The sequence below is a fragment of the Martes martes genome (genome assembly GCF_963455335.1).
Source record: "Martes martes genome assembly, chromosome: 2".
Taxonomy (NCBI): Eukaryota; Metazoa; Chordata; class Mammalia; order Carnivora; family Mustelidae; genus Martes; species Martes martes.
Genome location: NC_137889.1, coordinates 83,159,543 through 83,179,723, shown reverse-complemented (window position 1 = coordinate 83,179,723; position 20,181 = coordinate 83,159,543). Strand labels below are relative to the sequence as shown.

At 38.8% G+C, this 20,181-nt stretch overlaps 1 protein-coding gene across 1 annotated transcript in view; it reads left to right on the top strand.

Annotated features, from left to right (window-relative positions):
• Positions 1-887: 887 nt before the first annotated feature.
• The window catches only part of GUCY1B1 (guanylate cyclase 1 soluble subunit beta 1), a 47,251-nt gene continuing 27,957 nt past the window's right edge, over positions 888-20,181 (top strand). Inside the window, exons 1-3 of the mRNA XM_080797114.1 lie at positions 888-1,029; positions 1,712-1,785; positions 18,723-18,823. Coding sequence (XP_080653240.1) covers positions 1,027-1,029; positions 1,712-1,785; positions 18,723-18,823 — 178 coding nt within the window. The 5' untranslated portion in view covers positions 888-1,026. The remainder of the gene's footprint in view (positions 1,030-1,711; positions 1,786-18,722; positions 18,824-20,181) is intronic.

Here is a 20,181-nt window from a genome sequence, read left to right as displayed (position 1 = left end):
AGCAGTAAGGAACCTAAGTGCCTGGTAGAATGTAGACTGGGAGATAGATTAATGAAAAGATTATTGCTCACTTTGTTTTGTTTTGTTTTCCAGTTCATCTGTTAACCTCTGGGAAGGGGGGAAGGAAGTCAGTTCTGGGCAGTTAAAAACTCCCATGGCTCTTCTCTATGGTACGGGGTCAGATGTCTCACCAGGATCGAGCACAGAACACTGAATCTTGTAGGGAAGGGCAAAGTTGGGTTTGACAGGCTGCTCACCAAACTGTATTATTACACTTATCAAGCTGAATACTTTAGCTGGCTCACTCGACTAGTCTCATTAACTACAACTAATATGTGTTAAGCTCAGTACTATTAGCTTTCAGTTTGCCAAAAGCTGTTGAGGAATCAAGCCACAAAGGAAATGTTTATCTGCAAGAGGATGATGAACATGAGGATGCTGACCAGGAGGGCCTATTCCTTTTTAGGGCTTGTCTGTTGCAATACACAGACACACACTCATCCTTGCAACACACACACACACACACACACACACACACACACACACACACACAGACACACACTCTCTCTTTCTCTCTCATCCTTAGTTTTTGCTACCCATGGAGGCAGATCTTTGGGTAAGAATGCATTTGGTGAGACACCAACAGCTGCATTCTTCCTCCCCCAGAATTCATGCAAGAAGCAAGACTGGGGCTTCTCCGTCGTCATGTAATGGCCTCAAATGAAAGCCTTGGCACTGGGGCGGGGGCTGGAAGGCACTGGAGCGCAGTAGCGCGGAGAGCATCCGAATTCCCTCCTCTGTCGCTGACTGGTTGAAAACTGGGAGGCAACGACCTGCCTCCAGCGGCTCGACTCCCCATTGGCGGCGAAGAGGTGGCAATCAGGGCGGGCCGAGGCTGCTGAGCGGCTTCCAGCTCTATGCTGCCGCCGCGGTCCTGTTGCGCTGTCGCTGCTGCAGCCGCCACCCGGGTCCCTTCGGCCGTGCGTCTGCGTGGGGGCTGCCTCCTCGGCTCGGGTCGCAGACACCATGGTGAGTGTCTCCAGTCGGGTTAGGCTGGAAACCTCACGCTGTGCCAGGCCTGGTTGCCCTAGGGAACCGGCCGCGCCACCCGAGCATGGCGAGGGGGCAGGAGGATCGCACCGCGGGTCGCGGGAGCAGTCTCGCCGTCTTGCCTGTGACCTGGGCAGGGGTGATGGGAACGCTGGGGGTCGCGACGGGGGCGGTCATTGCCTTTGCTCCTCAGCGGAGGGTCCACCGCTCGGCATCGCGCCGCGACTTCCCGGGCTCGGGAAGGGGACTTGCGGCTGAGGCGCGGGGGATTTTCGGCTCAGGCGGACCCCACCGGTGTGGGTGCCTGAGGGCCAATGGCGGGGGAAGTGCCGGGTTCGCGTCCCCTTTGCCACACTTACCCGGATTACGCCCCCCCCACCCCCCCACCCCCCGCCTCGGAGCGGTGACAGGTGAGCGGAGGGTTAAGAAGGTGGCACGGCGATGGGGCGGACGGTGGCGGAGAGGATCTGCCTTTTATTGGGGTGGAGGTGTGGCGCCTCTGATGCCTCTCTTTAGCACCGAGTACCCCGAACAAAGCGGAGCCAGGGGGCAGGGGACAAGGTTAAACCAGAGCTGTGGCGGCTGATGCTGCTGCCTCGCCCCCGAGCCCCTTCCCACCTACCGCTGGTCCCTGACGCTCAGGTTTCCCCTGTCCCTGCAGTACGGATTTGTGAATCACGCGCTGGAGCTGCTGGTGATCCGCAATTACGGGCCGGAGGTGTGGGAAGACATCAAGTAAGTGACGGGCCCCTCCAGCTTGGGCCCCGCTCTGGGGACGCGCTCTGCGTGTGCGTGCGTGTGTGTGTGTGCGCGCGCGCGCGTGTGCGCGCGCGAGGTGGGGTGGGGTGGGGGGCATCCCGGGGCAGCCCCCGCGATGTCCCCAGCGCCTCACTGCATCCTCCGCTTCCTGCCTGGGTCTCGGGCGCGCATCCTTGGAGATGCCTCCGCCAGCCGCTCCTGGCTGCAGCTGCGCTCCCACGCTCCGGAGCGGGGACCCCGGGAGGAGGGGCGGCCGGGGCGGGGCCCTGAGGGCGAACCAGGGGAAGGAGCCCCTGGGTCACCAAGGCCTCCCGACCCGGCCTGAGCGTGGGAACGCTCTGCCAGCGCCCGGGCGGCGGCTCTGAGCCTCTGCAAGCCGGGAGACTCCCACGCGGAAAGGGGCCCCGGGGACCACTAAGGCCTCCGCGACGTGCAAAGAGCCTGAGGCCTTAGAAACAAACAGGAAACCTTGGGTCGTTTAGAATTTACACACCTCGCAGACACATAAAATAGTTAAGCCTTTTTAGTGTGCTAAACGTCCCTTCTCTTGAGATAATTTCCAGAGCAACTGAATCAAGTGCATTTACTCATTTGAAATAAAGTAAAATTGGAATTTTTTTCTTTCATTTTCTCAAAATCTACCCCTCCCCTTTTTTTGGCTTCTACAAGGCTGCTTTGTAGGAGAGCATCTTAGTTTTAGTCTAGCACTGGCAGGACTTTGGACGTGGACGGAAATACAAGACACCTGAGACTTAAAGCCGATTGGAATGATGGGTCCTCTTCGTGGGCAGGTTGAACATTTCGGTCTAAGGAAATTCTCTCTCTTTTTCTTCTCTTACTCTGGTGAAATTTGCACTGAACTTGTATATATAGCACAACCAAGTAGTTACACCAAAACCATATATGTGGGTTTTCATAGGGGAACGACAATCTGTCACATTGAAATGGAGGGAGAGGGAGTGATTACCTGGGTGGACTGAGGAAAGCGCGTTGTTATTCTTCACTTTCATTTCCTGACCTCACTAATTTCATTTGTTTTATCAAGTAGGTGGTGTTTCATGCAATTTTTTTTCTAAATAGATTGCAATTGTTGGCAATCAATTCTAACAAGTCTTATTATGCAGTTACATGACAATGTTTTCTTTTAAATGTCTGTTTCCATGGAGATGGCCAGACTTAAATATTAAGCACTAGAATGCGACTTTCCCTTCCTTGGGTCTGTACCGTTGAGCCTGGTTTCATGTTCCGTGAGCCATTTATGTTACCCACAGGACATATCTACATATAATAAAGAGAAGTGGGGATTTGGAAATTATGGATTGAATCAAATGAGCATTCAGGCACTAAACCTTACTTTGGGATTTGAATCTGTCTGCTTTATTAATACCTTCATAATTTTTATTTTGCTTGTTAGAGTTAAAGAGAAGGCAGATGTCAAAAGCAAGACTTTGGGTAGTGTAATTTAAGTATGGGATTATCTTTACGCCACTTTGTGAATTTATGAAAACATCCTGCGTATCTCCCACATGTTTTCTCATCCATAATGTAGAAATCTCCAAATTTCTGGATGAATATGCTGTATTTTGAATATATCTGAATATATCTCAATATATCTGAAATTTTGAGAGCACAATAAAAGGTAGCTATTATGGCTAAATAATTATTATGTATTTTAACCAAATTTAGAGTGTATGTGCCACCCATTATCAACTTAAATCATGGTTAAATACTAAGATGAAAAATTATACTTTATAGAGAAATGTATCAGAAATTTTCAAAAATTAAATTATCAAGTGGTTTGTTTGTATTGGCTAGATTTTTCCCAGAGGTCAAAATACCAAAAAATACTCAAATTCCACTGGTGTGAGAACTTAACTCTGTCAGAGTAGGCTAAGAATATTGTTACATTCTACTTTTAAAAAGCATATTAATTTTTAATTAAACATCAATCTGGTTTAACTCATTAATTTATCTCTAAGTATTTTTGAATAGTAGTCTTAATCTGTTCAAGTCTTAATAAATCATTCAAAATCTTTTTTTCTGGTAAAATGAAACAAATCATATGAGTCTTTTTTATATGTACCCCTGCAACAATTATGTACCCCAGCAAGGGGAATACTATTTTAGTTAAACTAGTGTTGGAATGCAGGTGTTAACTTTGATCCTTTTTTGCCTGAGCGTCCCTTCTGTTGGAGCCCTTATTTTCTTGGGTACCATGGACGATCTAGGATAGAGAACATTGCTCATTTTTCTGTGTTGAGAGGGATTAAAGTAGCTCATTGGTTCCCAACCCAGTCAGTACCCCTGAGGGGTTACTTTGCACTCCTTGGAAAAGCATTCCCTTAGCACAGCAAAGAGATGTTCATTGCATAGGGGCAGCAGAGGAGAATTTAGAGGAGCTTAGTTTGAAAATGCTCCTGAGAAGATTCTGATGCCTCCTTTCAATTTCCTCCTCTGCTCCAGGAAGGGAGGATTAAGACCTTCATGACCAATGGTTCAATATGCAATATACTTTCTGTTTTAACCTTTTATGAAAAACTAAATGTGTAACATTTTTCTTTTCTTTTTGGTCTCGGTAAGCACCAAATGTCTCTATCTTCCTTTTTTGGTCTGTGAGAAACTATATAAATTGATATTTATAAAACTTAATATAAGACTTTTTGTTTGTTTGTTTAGTAGGAAATGGCCATCCATTCTTCATGAGAAAGGATGCCAAACATTTAATGACAAATAAAACCCTAAGTAACAGATTCCAGGCAGCAAATGCTAAGTGGTAGGAGCCAAAAATGCTTCATCGTAAGCTCTGTATCCACTTTTACTCTTACCAATAATATAACCATTTCACAGAGGCTTTAAATTCTTCCTTTTAAGAAAAAAAAAATGTCTAGACTAAGGGTCAGCAAACATTCTCTTAAAAGGCCAGATAGTAAATAATCCAGGTGCTGCCGGTCAAAAGTCAACATGGAGGATATTATGTAGGTATGGACATAACTGTTAAAATGTGACCATCTAAAATGTAAAAATGATTCTTTGCTCTCAGACCAGACAATCTGGGCAGTGGGCTGGATTTAATCCATGGGCTGTAGTTTACTACCTCTGATCTAGACCACCAATACATATGAAAAAGAAAAAGATACCTCTGAATCTACTTTAAACCTTGTTTTGTTAGTTTCTTTTCAGTTTTCAGATGGTCCTTTTAGAAGCCATGATCGAAAGGTGATGAAAAAAATCAGTAATTTCAGAGAAGGCATGAAGTCAGTTTATTGGTATTAGAAAAGCACCTAACTACTTGATTTAATCATATCTGTCATTCTTCCACTATCCCTGGTGAAACTAATCATTGTATCAAATTAATGGATTCAATTTTAGATTGGTTTAACTTCCCTGAAACATAAAAATGGATTCAAAAAATTGAAAAAAATCTAACATGAATAAAGTTTATTAAAAAAAAAAAACCACAATAGCTTCCTAAAAACGAATTATTTTGCCTTGAGTTGAGCAGGCCAAGGAACAAATTAAAAACAGATTTGAAACTCCATAGTGCTGTACAGTACATAGCTTAGCCCTTCTTTGTCTTACTAAAAAGTACGATATAAATATTTGGATCAAAATTTTAGTATGAGATTTGAAAGTGATGTAATCACACTGTTAGTTGTGTTTGGAGCACACAACTGTGTGTGCTCCAAACTGTGTGTGTCGGAGCAAATTCCTCTAGTCAATCATCCTTCTTGAATAAAGAATTCATATATGTTTAGTATGGTTTTTTCTGATTTACCAACAGCAGGGCAGCGTACCTTTTCCTTCATTGATTTAGTCCTTTTTTCATTCTCTAGCTAAGCTTATTTTTATTTTTTAAATTTTTTAAAAGATGTTATTTATTTATTTGTCAGAGAGATAGAGAGAGCACAAGCAGGCAGAGTGGCAGGCAGAGGCAGAGAGAAGCAGGCTCCCTGCTGAGCATGGAGCCCGATGTGGGACTCGATCCCAGGACCCTGGGATCATGACCTGAGCTAAAGGCAGCAGCTTAACCGACTGAGCTACCCTGGCGTCCCTCTAGTTAAACTTACTTTGAATGAGCATAGTGTAGTTTTAGACACTGAGAGTAGAAAAGTAAGATATACTCCCTGCCTCTAAATAAAATCTTACTATACTACTAACTCTTTTAAGAGTTGTTAGGATATTTTTGTCTTATTTTTTCTTGCTTTGTTCTGCCTATAACTCAGACATGGAAAGATTTCTGCTCGTAACTCAAGCATAGAAACATGCTGATCTTCAGTTTTGAAATTAATGTATCTATTGAATATGCTAATCACAAATTGTTATGGTTCATATAGGCAAGTGTTTTGCTATAAGCTAGTAATGTGACTTTTCCAAATTGCCTAAATTTTCTGAGCCTCTGGGAGTAAGGAAAACATAATTCCTGTTGTATAGAGTTGTTGTAGCATGTTGAAAAATGTTCACAAATGCTTAACACAGTTTTTGAAAAGTAACTACTTAATAAATGGTAGCTATTAATTTCACTCTAGAACCAAACTTTTTTTGACTTTTTTCTTCCCCAGCTCCTTTGAAAGATGGGAAGTTCTCCTTTAAGCAATAGTAGCTCATTGAGGTGTACAGAGACTAAATGTTCCCTCATCACTCTAGGATAAGTAGTAACTTCCTGGTCATTTTCACTGATTTTTCTCTTTTGTCCATTCTGTACAACTGGTACCAGTTCTTTGAATTTGAAGTGCCCCGTAGACTCTCCTCTTCTTTCATTCTGGCTCCTAGCACTTTCTTTTGTGCTTCTCCAACAGCCTCATGACTGGGTTTTCTGTGTCTGACTCGTGCCACCCACCCTCTCCATTCTGCAGATTATGGGAAGATTGTTACTTTCGTGATGCTGGTTCCCCTTTGGAATCAATCTGACACTATATTTTTCTAGTCACCCCTCCCCTAATCCTTATTTATTGTTTGAAAATGTAGCAAATGCTCCTCCTATATATTTTATTTAAAAAAAAATTAAAACAAGCAAAGTAAGGCACTGTGCTTTGCCTTATTTTATTTATTTTTTAAAGAGTTTATTTTCTTGTTTTACAGGGAGAGAGAGATATCGAGAGAGAGAGAGAGAGAGAGAGGGAGCAAGAGAGAGCAGACACACAAGCAGGGAGAACAGCAGGCAGAGGGAGAGCAGGCTCCCGCTGAGCAAGGAGTCTGATGGGCTAGATCCCAGGACTCTGAAAGACTTTTCCAGGTCAATTTTTTCCTGCTTTATTGAGATATAATTGACACATAACATTGTGTAGGTTTAAGGTGTAAGATGTGTTGATTAGATACATTTATTAAGTGTGAAATGATTGCTACCATAGTATTAGCTACCACTTCCATCATGCAGTTACCATTTCCTTTTTGTGGTAAGAACATTTAAGAACTACTCTCTTGCAACATTTAAGTGTATGATACAATGTTATTAGTTATAATGAACTCATTAATCTTATAACTGGGTATCTTAGCCTTTGCACAACAGCTCCCTATTTCGCCTACCCCCACCCCCAGGTAGCTACCACTTCCGTTTCTCTGAGTTTGTCCTTTGTAGATTCCACATATAAGGGAGTGCAATATTGTTTCTTGTTTGTTTGTTTTTGGTGATAAAGCTGAGTTTCCAAGAGGTTAAAGGACTGTCCTAGGGATTATATACAGGAAGCTAAAAGGTAGGGAGGGACTCCAACCCTGGTCTTCTGGTGCCAAAGGTTAGAAATGCTTCTTTTAAGATAGAAATAGGAGCTATTGTAATACACATACAAAAATGAAACCATATTAACGGTCATACCCAGAAACGTCCTCAGTCCAAATAAAAAAGAAATAATATACAGATAAAAATAGGTAAATTCGATAATTGTTAGGATCGAGACCTTTTTCTGTAGGAAGTCCTGCTAGTTAGCCTGAAGGAGGTAGGCACAGTCTGCTGGTTGATAAGCTCACTAGCGTTTGAAGTTATTCTTACAGGAGGAAGTAGATGTCCATATGTAAACCCCTTCACGTATCTGCCAGTGAGCTCTTCACATAGGACTCTCCCGGAACCTGGACCATGCCTGGTGAGCAACATGATACATAGGTGATAGGATAGGTCATAGTCTGATCTCAGGGTTTTTCTCTGATGATTCGAAGTATCCCTCTGAAATCAAGCTAGGTCTTTGTTTTGAGAATTGAAAAAAAAAATCATAGAAACATTATTTAATTAGGTATTTCAGAGAAGGAGCTTTGCTCATTAACATCAGAGCCAGAGGAAAAATTAGAAAATCTGTATTCTCCCTTTTGATCTGTTTGGACATAGCTGTGGGTGATGTTAACGAGACATTGCTACTGTTCACAAAGAACAACATCCTTTCCACTCTCTTGCCTCTCTGCAGGATAAGGGACTTGAACACATGTTTCTCCTCAGTGTGTTGGAAAGCAATAGTTATGAGTTGATAGCATGTAGACATTAACAGGAAAACACGCCTTAAGAAATCAGTAGAACTGGCCCAGTTCGGAGAGTGACAACTCAGAAGACATGAGTACTTGCAGCTTTTCCATCTGCTTCTTTGCCTCATTGTTCATTAAAGAGGAAACAGTGGGAAAATGGTGTTTTTTTGGTCCAGTAAAGTGGAGCACCTTTTTTTTTTTTTTATGTTTCTTTAAAAAAATACTGAAGTTAGAGAAGTCTCTATTCCAGGTAAAAGGCAAATATTTGGAAGTATTTTTTATACCTCTTTGTTACTGTGGTTTTAGATCCATTGTGTATTCTGATCTCCTTGCCATTTTTTGTCAGATCAAGAAATACTAAATTGTTGCTTTATCGAAATGCTTTCTGATCAATTTTCAGATCACTCAAACATGGGGACCTTTCAGTCCACGTACCCTGCTTTCTCTCAGCACTCCAGCCTCGTGGGCCAGTTTTCAGTCCTGAAGACTTTGAATTTTATGTATCAGGAGAACACCTGTGCTTAGCAGATTCTCCTTCTCTTCACCCTCCCCATCCTCCACCCAGAAATGGAAATGTGTCTCAGCTTTGAGATGGCAAAACAAATGTGACTTCCTAAGGGAAGGTTTCTCTCACCTCCGAAACTGTGTTTTTTCTTCATAATACCTACCAGGGTTTATAATTACGTATTTCTATTATTCATTAATGTTTGTTTTGTCTTAGTAGATTCTAGCCTTTGTAGCAGTTACCTAGAAAAGAGCCTGGTATATTGTTGTCTTTTTCTTCTTCTCATTTACTCTCTTTTTCCCCCGTGTGTGTGTGTGTATATGTTTATGTATTATGTGTGTGTGTGTCTATATATAAAATATATATTTAATATACTATATGAAATATTATACATATATATATAAATCCTTCATATTTTTAATTTGCAGGGAGTAGAACACATGCACATTCACAGATTTTTTTTTCTGTAACCGGGATTTATTATGTCAGAGTGATGACATTTATAACCACTATTTAACACAATATAAACTCTGTTGAAATGGACTCTTTTTTTTTTTTTTTTTAAATAGCAAAAACAGAAGATAGAGCAGTATATAATGGGATCTCCTCTGGAAGAGTCAGAGTTCTTTTGTGTCATCTCCCTATGTGTATGGATAAAATAAAAGATTGAAAACACTATTGTTGAGGGACACCTGGGTGGCTCAGTTGGTTAAGCAACTGCCTTCAGCTCAGGTCATGATCCTGGAGTCTCAGGATCAAGTCCCACATCAGGCTCCCTGCTTGGCGGGGAGTCTGCTTCTCCTTCTGACTTCTCCCCTCTCATGCTTGCTTGCTCTCTCTCATTCTCTCTCGCGCTCTCTCTCGCTCTCTCTCTCTCTCTCTCTCTCTCTCTCGCTCTCAAATAAATAAATAAAAAATCTTAAAAAAAAAAAAAAAAGAAAACACTATTGTTGAATGACCAATTTCATATACCAGAAACCAGCTATTGGGCTGGATTCAGGACAAGACTGAATCCTTTAGCAGGTGTCTAAAAGCTGTGTAGATAATGATGCTGTTTGAAGTCAGTGTTATAAACTGTAGATAAGTGTTTGTAATATGTAATACTGAAATTAAATCTAAAAACCTGATGAGAATGATCATCATGTCATTCAGTTTTGAACGTAACAGCTCTTACAGACCACACACTTACCATAGGGTTCCTCAGTCACAGTCCCCAGGATTGAAAAGTGCTTTATCTTCATTGTTTTACCTAATCCTCACAAACACCAGAGAAAATAGAGTTGTTTCATTGTCCTTATTTTGTAACTAAGGGAACTGAAGCTTCACGACTTTAAAACCCTGTTTCAAATCACTCAGCTGTTAATCTAATGATCACAGCAGGAACATGAACCAAGGTAGGCTTGCAATGATCTTATTATGTGCTTTCCTCTTAAGAGAAGGACCTCTGACCCTTCCCAAGGCAGCCAGTTTACCATGGGCCTGGGCAATTGCATGTGTATTAGCACTACTCTTTTTGTTTTTGTTTCCCTGGGCTTTTCAAGCACACAGACAGGTGATTTTGACTGTGACATTTTTAGAGGTGGTTTTTATCCACCACCAACTAGCACATCTGCTAAAGAAAACCAGAGCCTCAGAAATTTTGAGCAACCTATTTATTTTTAGAAGAGCTGTGACTCAGCGGGCACACAAGGTGAGGTCACGATGAAGTGCACACACACAGAACTAAGTGCATGCATTTGTCTGATGAAGCTACTGAAAATGGTTCGCAGGAGATGTTTATGGATGTGTCTTCAGAACTCAGGCAGTTACTGATGAGACCCTTGTGGCTGGCCACCTGTATCAAGAAAAAAATGCATTATGTATCTAGAGTGATGTCACTTTGCTTCAGTCTGTGTCACTCTTTTTTTTTTTTTAATTTTATTTTTTATTTATTTTTTATTTTTTTAACACCTAGATTTTTTTTTAAAGATTTTTTTAATTAAATTTTTTATTTATTTTCAGCGTAACAGTATTCATTGTTCTTGACAGCATTTATTGTTACTGTTTACAGTACTTGGATGAGTGGACACATTGGCTTAAGGAGGGACTTTTATTAACTGAAAGAGACTCCAAGCAGGAAGCCAGTGTCGCTGCATTTAAAGGGCCGGTCTCGGGGCGCCTGAGTGGCTCAGTGGGTTAGGCCTCTGCCTTCGGCTCAGGTCATGATCCCGGGGTCCTGGGATCGAGCCCCACATGGGGCTCTCTGCTCGGCAGGGAGCCTGCTTGCCCCTCTCTCTCTGCCTGCCTCTCTGCCTACTTGTGATCTCTCTCTGTCAAATAAATAAAATTAAAAAAAAAAAAAAATAAAGGGCCGGTCTCTCCCCCTTGCTTCTCTTCCCTGCAGCTGCTTCAATCCAGTTTCTCCTTTGCAGATTCAGACTTAGTGGGAACCCATTACTGAAAATTGAGGGGTCATTAATACTTTACAAGCACTCAGAAAAAAATGTGAATTTTTAACTTTTTAGGTATTATATATAGTTATCTCTGTTTTATGTGGGGGCTTTTAATTTTAGTACTGGTTGGACACAACTCAGTGTTTATGATGTCCCTCCAGTACACTGAAATAGACCATCTATTCAAAGACATCTACGTTGTCTTTGAATTAAACTTGTTCTGTGATAATGGTTTTTAAAGATAATTGGTCAGGTTGATTGTTTGATGTGTGCTGACCTTTTTCTTCTGAGATCAGACCCTGTTTTGGGACTTTATTTTTAAGATGCCTGTATTCAGGGTCTACTAACACAGAACACCTGCTTTCATACTTCTACGGGAAACCTCTTTACTGAAAAGTCAGAACCTTCTAGTATACCGAACTTTTCTGAAAAGTATATAACAGCAGGAATTCAGTGTCAGAATATGAATTCCGTTTTTTGTACATTCACATTTCACAGTTAAGCATTATCTCAAGTATGGAGTTACGAGAAATGCTAAATGGATATTTATGACGAATTGTGTACCTAGTCTTTAAAAATTAAATAGTGGGTGCCTGGGTAGCTCAGTCTGTTAAGCCTTGGCCTTCGGTTCAGATCATGATCCCACCGTCCTGGGACTGAGCCCCGCATTGGGGTCCCTGTTCGGTGGGGAGCTTGCTTGTCCTGCTCCCTCTGCCTGCCGCTCCCTCTGTTTGTGATCACTCTCTGTGTTAAATAAATAAATAACAACTTTAAAATAAATAAAAAATAAAAATTAAATAGTAGTTTGAAAACAAACTGCTCACTTTTTCCAGTAATGTTTGATTGTTTGATTTTTAGTAGGCAGTTTAGAAACATGTGAGGGAAATGGGTTTAATTAATGCATTCCCATCTTTTAAAACATTCACACATTAATTGAGCATGTCTTCTATTCCAGCACTTGGGTTTGGCATCAATGATTAAAAAAGCAAAATTCAAAAGCCAAAACCACAGAACATCACCGTAAAAATACCTATTGCTCTTTTGGGGAATGGTAATTAGCGTAAATAAATGATGAATTTAAATCCCAACAAATAGCCATCATTAAAAGTAAGTAGGAAATTGCTACTAGGAAAATTGTTCATGCACTCCTACTTAATTTTTAAACACTTATTGTGGCCACAAATACATGGAATATGATGGTTTCTTATTCCATCTTCAGGTGAGAGCTTGGTCTTTATTTTTTAAAAGTCCTTAGGGAAGGGCACCTGGGTGGTTCAGTTGGTTAAACGGCTGCTTCGGCTTAGGTCATGATCCCGGAGTCCCAGGACTGAGTCCGGCATTGGGCTCCCTGCTCCATGGGGAGTCTACTTCTCCCTCTGACCTTCTCCCCTCTCATACTCTCTCTCTCTCTCTTAAATAAATAAAATTAAAAAAAAAAAAGTCCTTAGGGGAGACAGGATTTGTTTGTTCTTGGCTACTTGAATTAACAGAATTTACCATCAAATGAACAAATTAAGTGCACCTTTAGTTTGACTCTTTTGATGCTGAGTCCAAATTCCCCATGTTTGATGGTCATTTCTTTCCTTCTCTTCCTCCACTTGCCATTTGCTCTTCCTCCTCGTGCCCCTCCTCCTTCCTCTTCTTCAACAACTAGACTATTGCCCGTTGGCTGTATTGGACATTTAGTGGGTGGGAAACACTATTCTAAGCCCGTTAGGTAGACTAAATCTGCCAACCAACAGGACTCCAGGTAAGTACTGCTGTTCCTCTATTTTGCAGATGAAGAAACGGAAACATTGAGAGGTGAACTGGCCCAGGCTTAGCGCAGCCGCCTATGGAAATAGCTTAGCTGCCGCTTTTGCGTGCTGTGTGAGAAAACACTATGACTTATGGTGCAGATGAAACCAGATGGGTTTGGCTCCATGAAGGTTTACTTGTTAACCCAAGAAAGTGCCTTTTTCTTTTTCCCACTTCATCCAACCTCACTTAAGCCAGTTTAAAAATAAATCTCTCAATATGGCCTCCCTTCTGCTGACTTCTTTCATGGAATAATGCACCAAGTGGAAAGATGTAATGCTTAGCCCAAATACAGTTCTTGAGTATATAGGTAAAGGTAACACAAACTACTGCAAGCGATACTCTTTGGAAAGAAGGAAAAGCTGTATTCTTTTGGGGTAATCCAAGAGATACTTAACATAGTAGGAAGCAGCAGGATATAATACAAACTCGGATATAATATGATAATAGTTCTCTTGGTTGCCATTTGATACATGAGAACTACTGAATATATTCCAATCCAGTTTACTTTTGGTTTCATATGATATTTGCTGTCATCTGAAAGTTACTGGGAAAAAAAGGCATGTCCAAAATCTTTCATTTTTGAGAAAATTTAAAATTGTTTCTCAGAGCAACCTGTGGGTTTTTTTCACATGTAAACTAAGTATAATTTAAATAACAGGAAATTACATACTTGCTTTGTGTATGCAACAATTTTAACAAAGTTAGTTCTCAGAAAATATATTCTGAAAATCTAGAAAATTTGGTTAATGTACTTGGCTGAATTCGGATAATTTAAGCACAAAAGAAACTATCAAGAAGATAAACCTTAAATATTGTTGGAAATGTTCTATCTCTATATTTGACACATCCTTTACTTTTGCTTTTAAGAAAAAAAGCTAGAAACTTATGGAGAATGAGGTGAGCTAATGTTACCTGAATTATAGAAATCGTTTATGTAATCTGAATATTAGCTTGCTTCCCAGCTTTTCTTTGCTGGTCACCCTCTGTGGTTTTAAGTAGCTAGTGAAAAACAAAACATAACAAAACAAAACAAAACAAACACCTCCAAGAGGAGTGAAGGAAGAGTGTGATGTCAGAAGGGTGCCTGTGGAAGCTTCCCTCGAAAAATATATATTTTCAAGATGTATCTGAGAGATGGCTATTACCATAATCTCTGCACCTTCCAGAGGCTAAACCATTTGATAGCATAAAGCCTGAGCAAATATAAATTTGTCCAGAAGCTAGAAGAACAGTAGTATTGAGAATTGAGACACATTGAGAAAGCCTTTCTAATAGCTTCATTGACCATATTGTCTGAAATTAAGTCTTTTGCATGCTACTCCTTTACACTGTAAATTCTCCTTTCCCCTGAAGATGGAAAAAGATGAATGATTTACAGAAGAAAGGAAAATGGGTACAGAAAGATTAGGTCATGGAGATCAATTTACCTCCTAAAATCTTGGCTGGGAAATTAACTTCTCAAGGAAGCCTCTCATAATCCCTATCTTTAATATTGCATCCTTCCTCTTCTTCCTACATCCCTACTCTCATCCCTTTATCCTCATCTACTTTGTTTTATAGCATTCAGCACCTAATGGTAGGTTATAAAATTTGAGCAGATATTCATTGCTCATTGTTTCTACCAGTTAAAATGTAAGCTCTTTGAAGGCAGGGATCTTTATTTCCTTCATTGATATATTGAAAGTACTTAGTAAAGTGCCCGGGGGCATAATAGGTGCTCAAATATTTGTGGCAAATACCCTTTTTTCCGGGTGATGGGGAGAGAGTAATTAAAGAGCCACCCAAAATTTTGAAAGATTTCTAAGATAAATGTAAATAAGGAATCCTAAGTATTTTAAATAATTCATTAGAATTATTTTTGGCATTTTTCAAAGAAGACGGTTATTTCTTTTCATGTACTGCTGTTTAATTTATATTTCAGCCTTCCTCCAGGGAGCATGTTGGGCTGATCATTTCAGGAAGTAAAGCTTAAAAGATAAGGGAGCTTATTTTACTAAAACAAGAGAGAGGAAAGAGGGAATGCATTGACTCATGGTTAGGGGATTTCTAGGGAAACAGCCATTCTTCTATTTTATGCAGAGGGATGGCGTATTCTATTTGTACCTCATTTATTTACCTATTGTTATGGATTGGTGAGTGTTTCTGAGCAGTTAAGTTTATTATAGAAATTTATGTTAGCTGATTTGTCCCAATTGGAAGAGAGAGAATACCACAGAGTGAGAATATAAATTAATTTATATATACTTTATTATATATTTAATTAAAATGTATCTATATTTTATTAGAATGCCCTAAATTAGAGGCTTCAAAATGCTGATCTGTTGACCAGTGCTATTTTGTAATAAAATGTTAGTGGCAAAATGAGAAGAATTAGGCTATCCATATCCCTCAAATCATCAGTCCCCTAAGAATTAATTACATTTTTATATAGAAATGCGATTATTAACTACAAAGTTACTCATCACAACATTGTTTATACTTGCTAAAAAAATAAAAGCAATCTAAATAGCTACTGAAACTTCAATGTCTATACAATGCAATTTTATGCAAAGTACAGAAATGAATTTAATAAAATGAGATATCCATCAAGTACTAAGTCAAAAAAGGAGATTTTAAGGCAGTATAATTGTGGTGTGTGTCATACATACAAGTATATTCAAGTATGAACAACTCAAATATAATAGCAGTGGTTATTGTGATAGTGGTGGGTTCTTTAAAAGGTTTCCCCGCCTGTATTTTATATTTCATATTCATATTTTTATACAATTAGAAATTGGAATGTACAAGATACATAATAGCATTTATCAAAAAGTAAATCAGTGTTTGTACTGTACCTTCATAATTTGGGGGTATTTCACTGACATCTGGTGTTAAAAAGACTTGAGGTTTGGAAGATGTGTTCTCTTCAATTTAATAGCTGTGTATGTTCAGCAAATGGAAGACTTCCACATCTTATATACAACTCTTTAATTTTTTGAATACCTGCACATGGGAAGCACTATGATCATTAGTACTAAACACACACACACACACACACACACATTCACTCCTCAACAGCTTAGAACATACTTTCGCACACTGTGTCTCTTACAGCGAGGAAGCTGGGTTATATTATGGCTCTTGTTTTTAAAAAGTTCTATTTAAACATTTTTATATTTAATATAAATTAAACTATAATTGTAAATCCACAACTTATAAATTATAAATACAAATACTAATTAATAGATAATTAATAAATATAATAATATATCATTGGTAAAATATATAATTAATAAATATAATAAATAATTTAACTATAGCAATTGATACATATATAAATAATAAATATATAAGTATATAATCAATATATAAATAAACATAATTCAAAAACTTAAAATAATTATCAATTTAATTTATGATATAATAAAATACATTTAATAATTATATTATTGAATATTAGTAATGATTGATAAATTAATAAACATATCAATTTACATTTATAAATATAAATTAAATTATAATTAATTTATATTTAAAGGTTATATTATGGCTCTTGTTTTTAAAAAGTGGGGGTTTAAAGCTCATGTGCTTTGTATGAATTGTCCAAGTTCATTCAGCTGGTAAATTCTGGCCTCTGAAATTCAGATCCCTGTGCCTACCAAAATCAGGCTTTTTAAAAAATTTTTTACATGCAATGATATGCACAACTGCAAGCAACTAAATGGTATGCTCTTAAGAACACAGGGTACTTTTTAAGAATATCTCCATCCCCCCTGGACCTAATACATGCCATCATTTGGAATTTTCTCCTTGAGCAGATGCCAGTATTCCAGCTACAGACAGTAGCTGTGAAACACAGCTTCTGCTACAGACAGAGAGAGAGAAAGAAAGGGATTGTGGCCTGCAGCATTTCATCAGTAGCTGTTTGAGCTGCTACTATGTTGCAAGTTCACCTGATGATAGTGGCTCATTTGTCTTGCATTCTCCTGGCAGCCCACAGGGATTTAGATGAATCGGATTGAGAGTCAGATTGATTTCCAAGCTGGACCTGTTTTTGTGAATTTAACATTGGAAAAGATATCTGCCAACTTGTCAGTTCTCTTCTACGGCTGGCAATATTTTGAATAATAGATTTTTCCTTTGGACATTTGTTTGAGAAAAATAATCCAAATCTTATCAAAATAAAAATATTTTTATGATCATGACAGCTATTAAAATGCTAAGTATCATTTCCTTTCATGAATACTGTATATATTTTGAGCTACTGTGTTTAATAAGCTAAGATATGTTAAGAGATGTTATCAGTCTATTTGGCACCTCAAACCTGATATGTCTATAGTTTTGTTTTGTTTTGTTTTTTTTTTTTAAACTAGGCTCCATGCTGGGTGTGGAACCCAATGTGGGGTTTGAACTTAGACCCTGAGATCAAGACCTGAGCTGAAATCATGAGTTGGACGCTTACCCAATTGAGTCACCCAGGCACCCCTAAACCATAAGCCTTGATCTAACCCACCCCTGCTCCAGTCCACTTCTAACAGCCTTTCCCAGTTCAGTCTTTGGTGACAATATCCTTCCAGTTGCTCAGGCTAAAACCTCAGTGTCAACTGTGTGTCCAATCCTCTCTTCACAACCTGTATCCAATCCATCGGCAAATCTTGTTGAATTCGCCTTCAGAACATATTCGGTTTGGACCACTTCTCCCTCCTTGGGTTGCTTCCACTCTAAATCAAGTTACCAGCCCGTCTCACCTGAGCGTTGGCGGTAGCCTCCTCACTGGTCTCCTTGCTCTGTCCTAACCCCTTCTGGGGCAGTCTCAGTGCAACAGCAGGATTGATGCCTTTAACCTAGGTCAGTTCCTCTCACTCTCATGTCACAAAGGCTCAAACCATCCATCACATTCAAGTAAATGCCATAGTCATTCTAATGTCCTCCCAGGCCTTGTTACCACTCTGACCCTTTCCCTTACAGCTACTCTGGCCCCAACCCTGTTCCAGCCACGCTGGCCTCTGCTGCTCCTCCAGTGCCCTGGGCCGCTCCTGCCCAGCCCTTTTCCCCAGATGGCTCAAGGCTCACTTCTAGAGCTTCCTTCAGGTTCTACTCAATTGCCAGTATCCCAGTGAGACGTCTTGGCTTTTGTACTCAAGCTCCCTACCTGAATACCTGTCTTTATTTTTCTTCAAACTACTCACCATTATATGTTACTTATTAGTTTTATGCCTGGTCTGTCTCCCCTCCTAGGAAGTGTATGTTGCAAGAAGTCAGGTATTTTTGTTTATTTTGCTAAAGGCTCGATCCCTAATGCCTGGAACTGTGCCTGGCACATATAGGAACTCAACAAATATTTGCTGACTATTTGTTTAACTAAAAGTTATTTTTTGGTTATAGTTAATACCAGGCATTGTATTGAGCATTAGAGTACTATATAAATGTTAGTCTTGCTAAACTGTGCTTAAATATATCATTTTAATTAGGGGAATTTTAATTGGGAATGTGAAATGATTTCTTCTTAATCATTAGCTTTTTAGGCACGTGGCATTGATTAAAACAAATTTGCCAGAAATGTCCCATTTTAGGCATAAAACCAGTGTTTATACAGTTTATACACAATGTATACAGTACTTTTATCTATAATAGCTATTCTTTTATTTCAGCATATAAATTAAATTTATTATTTATAAACATATGAGTATATAAATAAGTTTATTATTTATTTCAGCATATAAATTAAGCTGTCTCTTGTTTTTGTTTTCCAGAAAAGAGGCACAGTTAGATGAAGAAGGACAATTTCTTGTCAGGATAATATATGATGATTCTAAAACTTATGATTTGGTTGCTGCTGCAAGCAAAGTCCTCAGTAAGTTGAATGTGTCTTTCCTTCTTTGGCTAAGTTACACATAGAAGCCCAAAGGAATACATGAACTGAGATCCCATTATATTGTTAGGTAGGTTGTACACTGCACAATGGTGGAGGGAAGGCTCAGGCTTTCCTGAGTCCTAGTTTTCCTTCATAAGCTCTTTAAAGAGTGGAGAAGCTCCCTGTAGCCCCTCACGGAAAACCATGTGTTGGGGTGGAAAAAAAAATTATTGACGCTTCATGTAATAATAACTTCAGTTATGGTATCAACAACACAGTAATTACAAAAGTGTAGTATGCAGAAAATACTGTCCCTGAATCTCTCTTGTAATCTTGCATTCCATTTACTATTGGTAAAAGAAACAAGAAACTGAGGTCTACATGAAAGTTCCTGCAAAGTAGGCAAAGTTTAAAAACAGCTTTGTGGGGAAAAAAAAAAAAAAAAAGTTGTTTCAGAGTTATTCTCACGTGCTTAATTTACAATTAGGCTCCTATTTGGGTAGAATAGAAAGAAGTTTTTAGCTTTGCCACTAATAACTAGAAGAGCAAATATCTATTACAGGACACAAGAATTACAAAGAAAGAATGGAAAATTGCTAATAATAAAAATATCTTGTCTCATTAGTAATCAAAACTGAAACAAATATGAAATTTTATTCACAGATTTGGTAATTTTTAAAATTAAGCATCTAGTGTATTCAAAAGTAGAGTCAAAGAGGAAGTCACACACATTGTTAATCTAATGGTAAATTAAGACAACATTGTAAAGAATAATTTTGCATCATTAGTCAAGTCTCTTAAAAAAATGTACAAACCTGTACAAACACTTTAGGAATTTTTCCTCAAAGAATTGTTAGATCTATTTGCATTAAGATTGATGTATGTTTTCATTTTGGGATAACTTACATTATCAAAAACTAGAAAAGTCTATATTTTTGATACAAGTGGATTGTTAAATAAATTGTTGTGTTAATGAGATGGCAATTAAAATCGATGTTACAGAAAAAATATAAAGATTTTAGGAAATATTAATGATTGAACATTAAGAAACAAAGCAGGATATTGGGGTACATGTTATATATAACGAACTTACTAAATATGCATATTGATGTGAAGAAAACCATTTTTCACCAAAATGCTGTCAGGTGCATTCTTGATTATTTTTTTCTGTGTTTTTCAGAAAAAATAAGTTAATTACATTAAATCTGTTTTAAAAAGTTCAGAATTTGTTGTGATAGCCAAGAAACTGATTGTTTTGCATGTAGGTACACATCTGTGCTCTTGACATGTCAATATTTTCTCTTCGCAGGTTTCATTGTATTGTTTAGGCCAGAAGTTTTTCTTGTGATCAATGACTA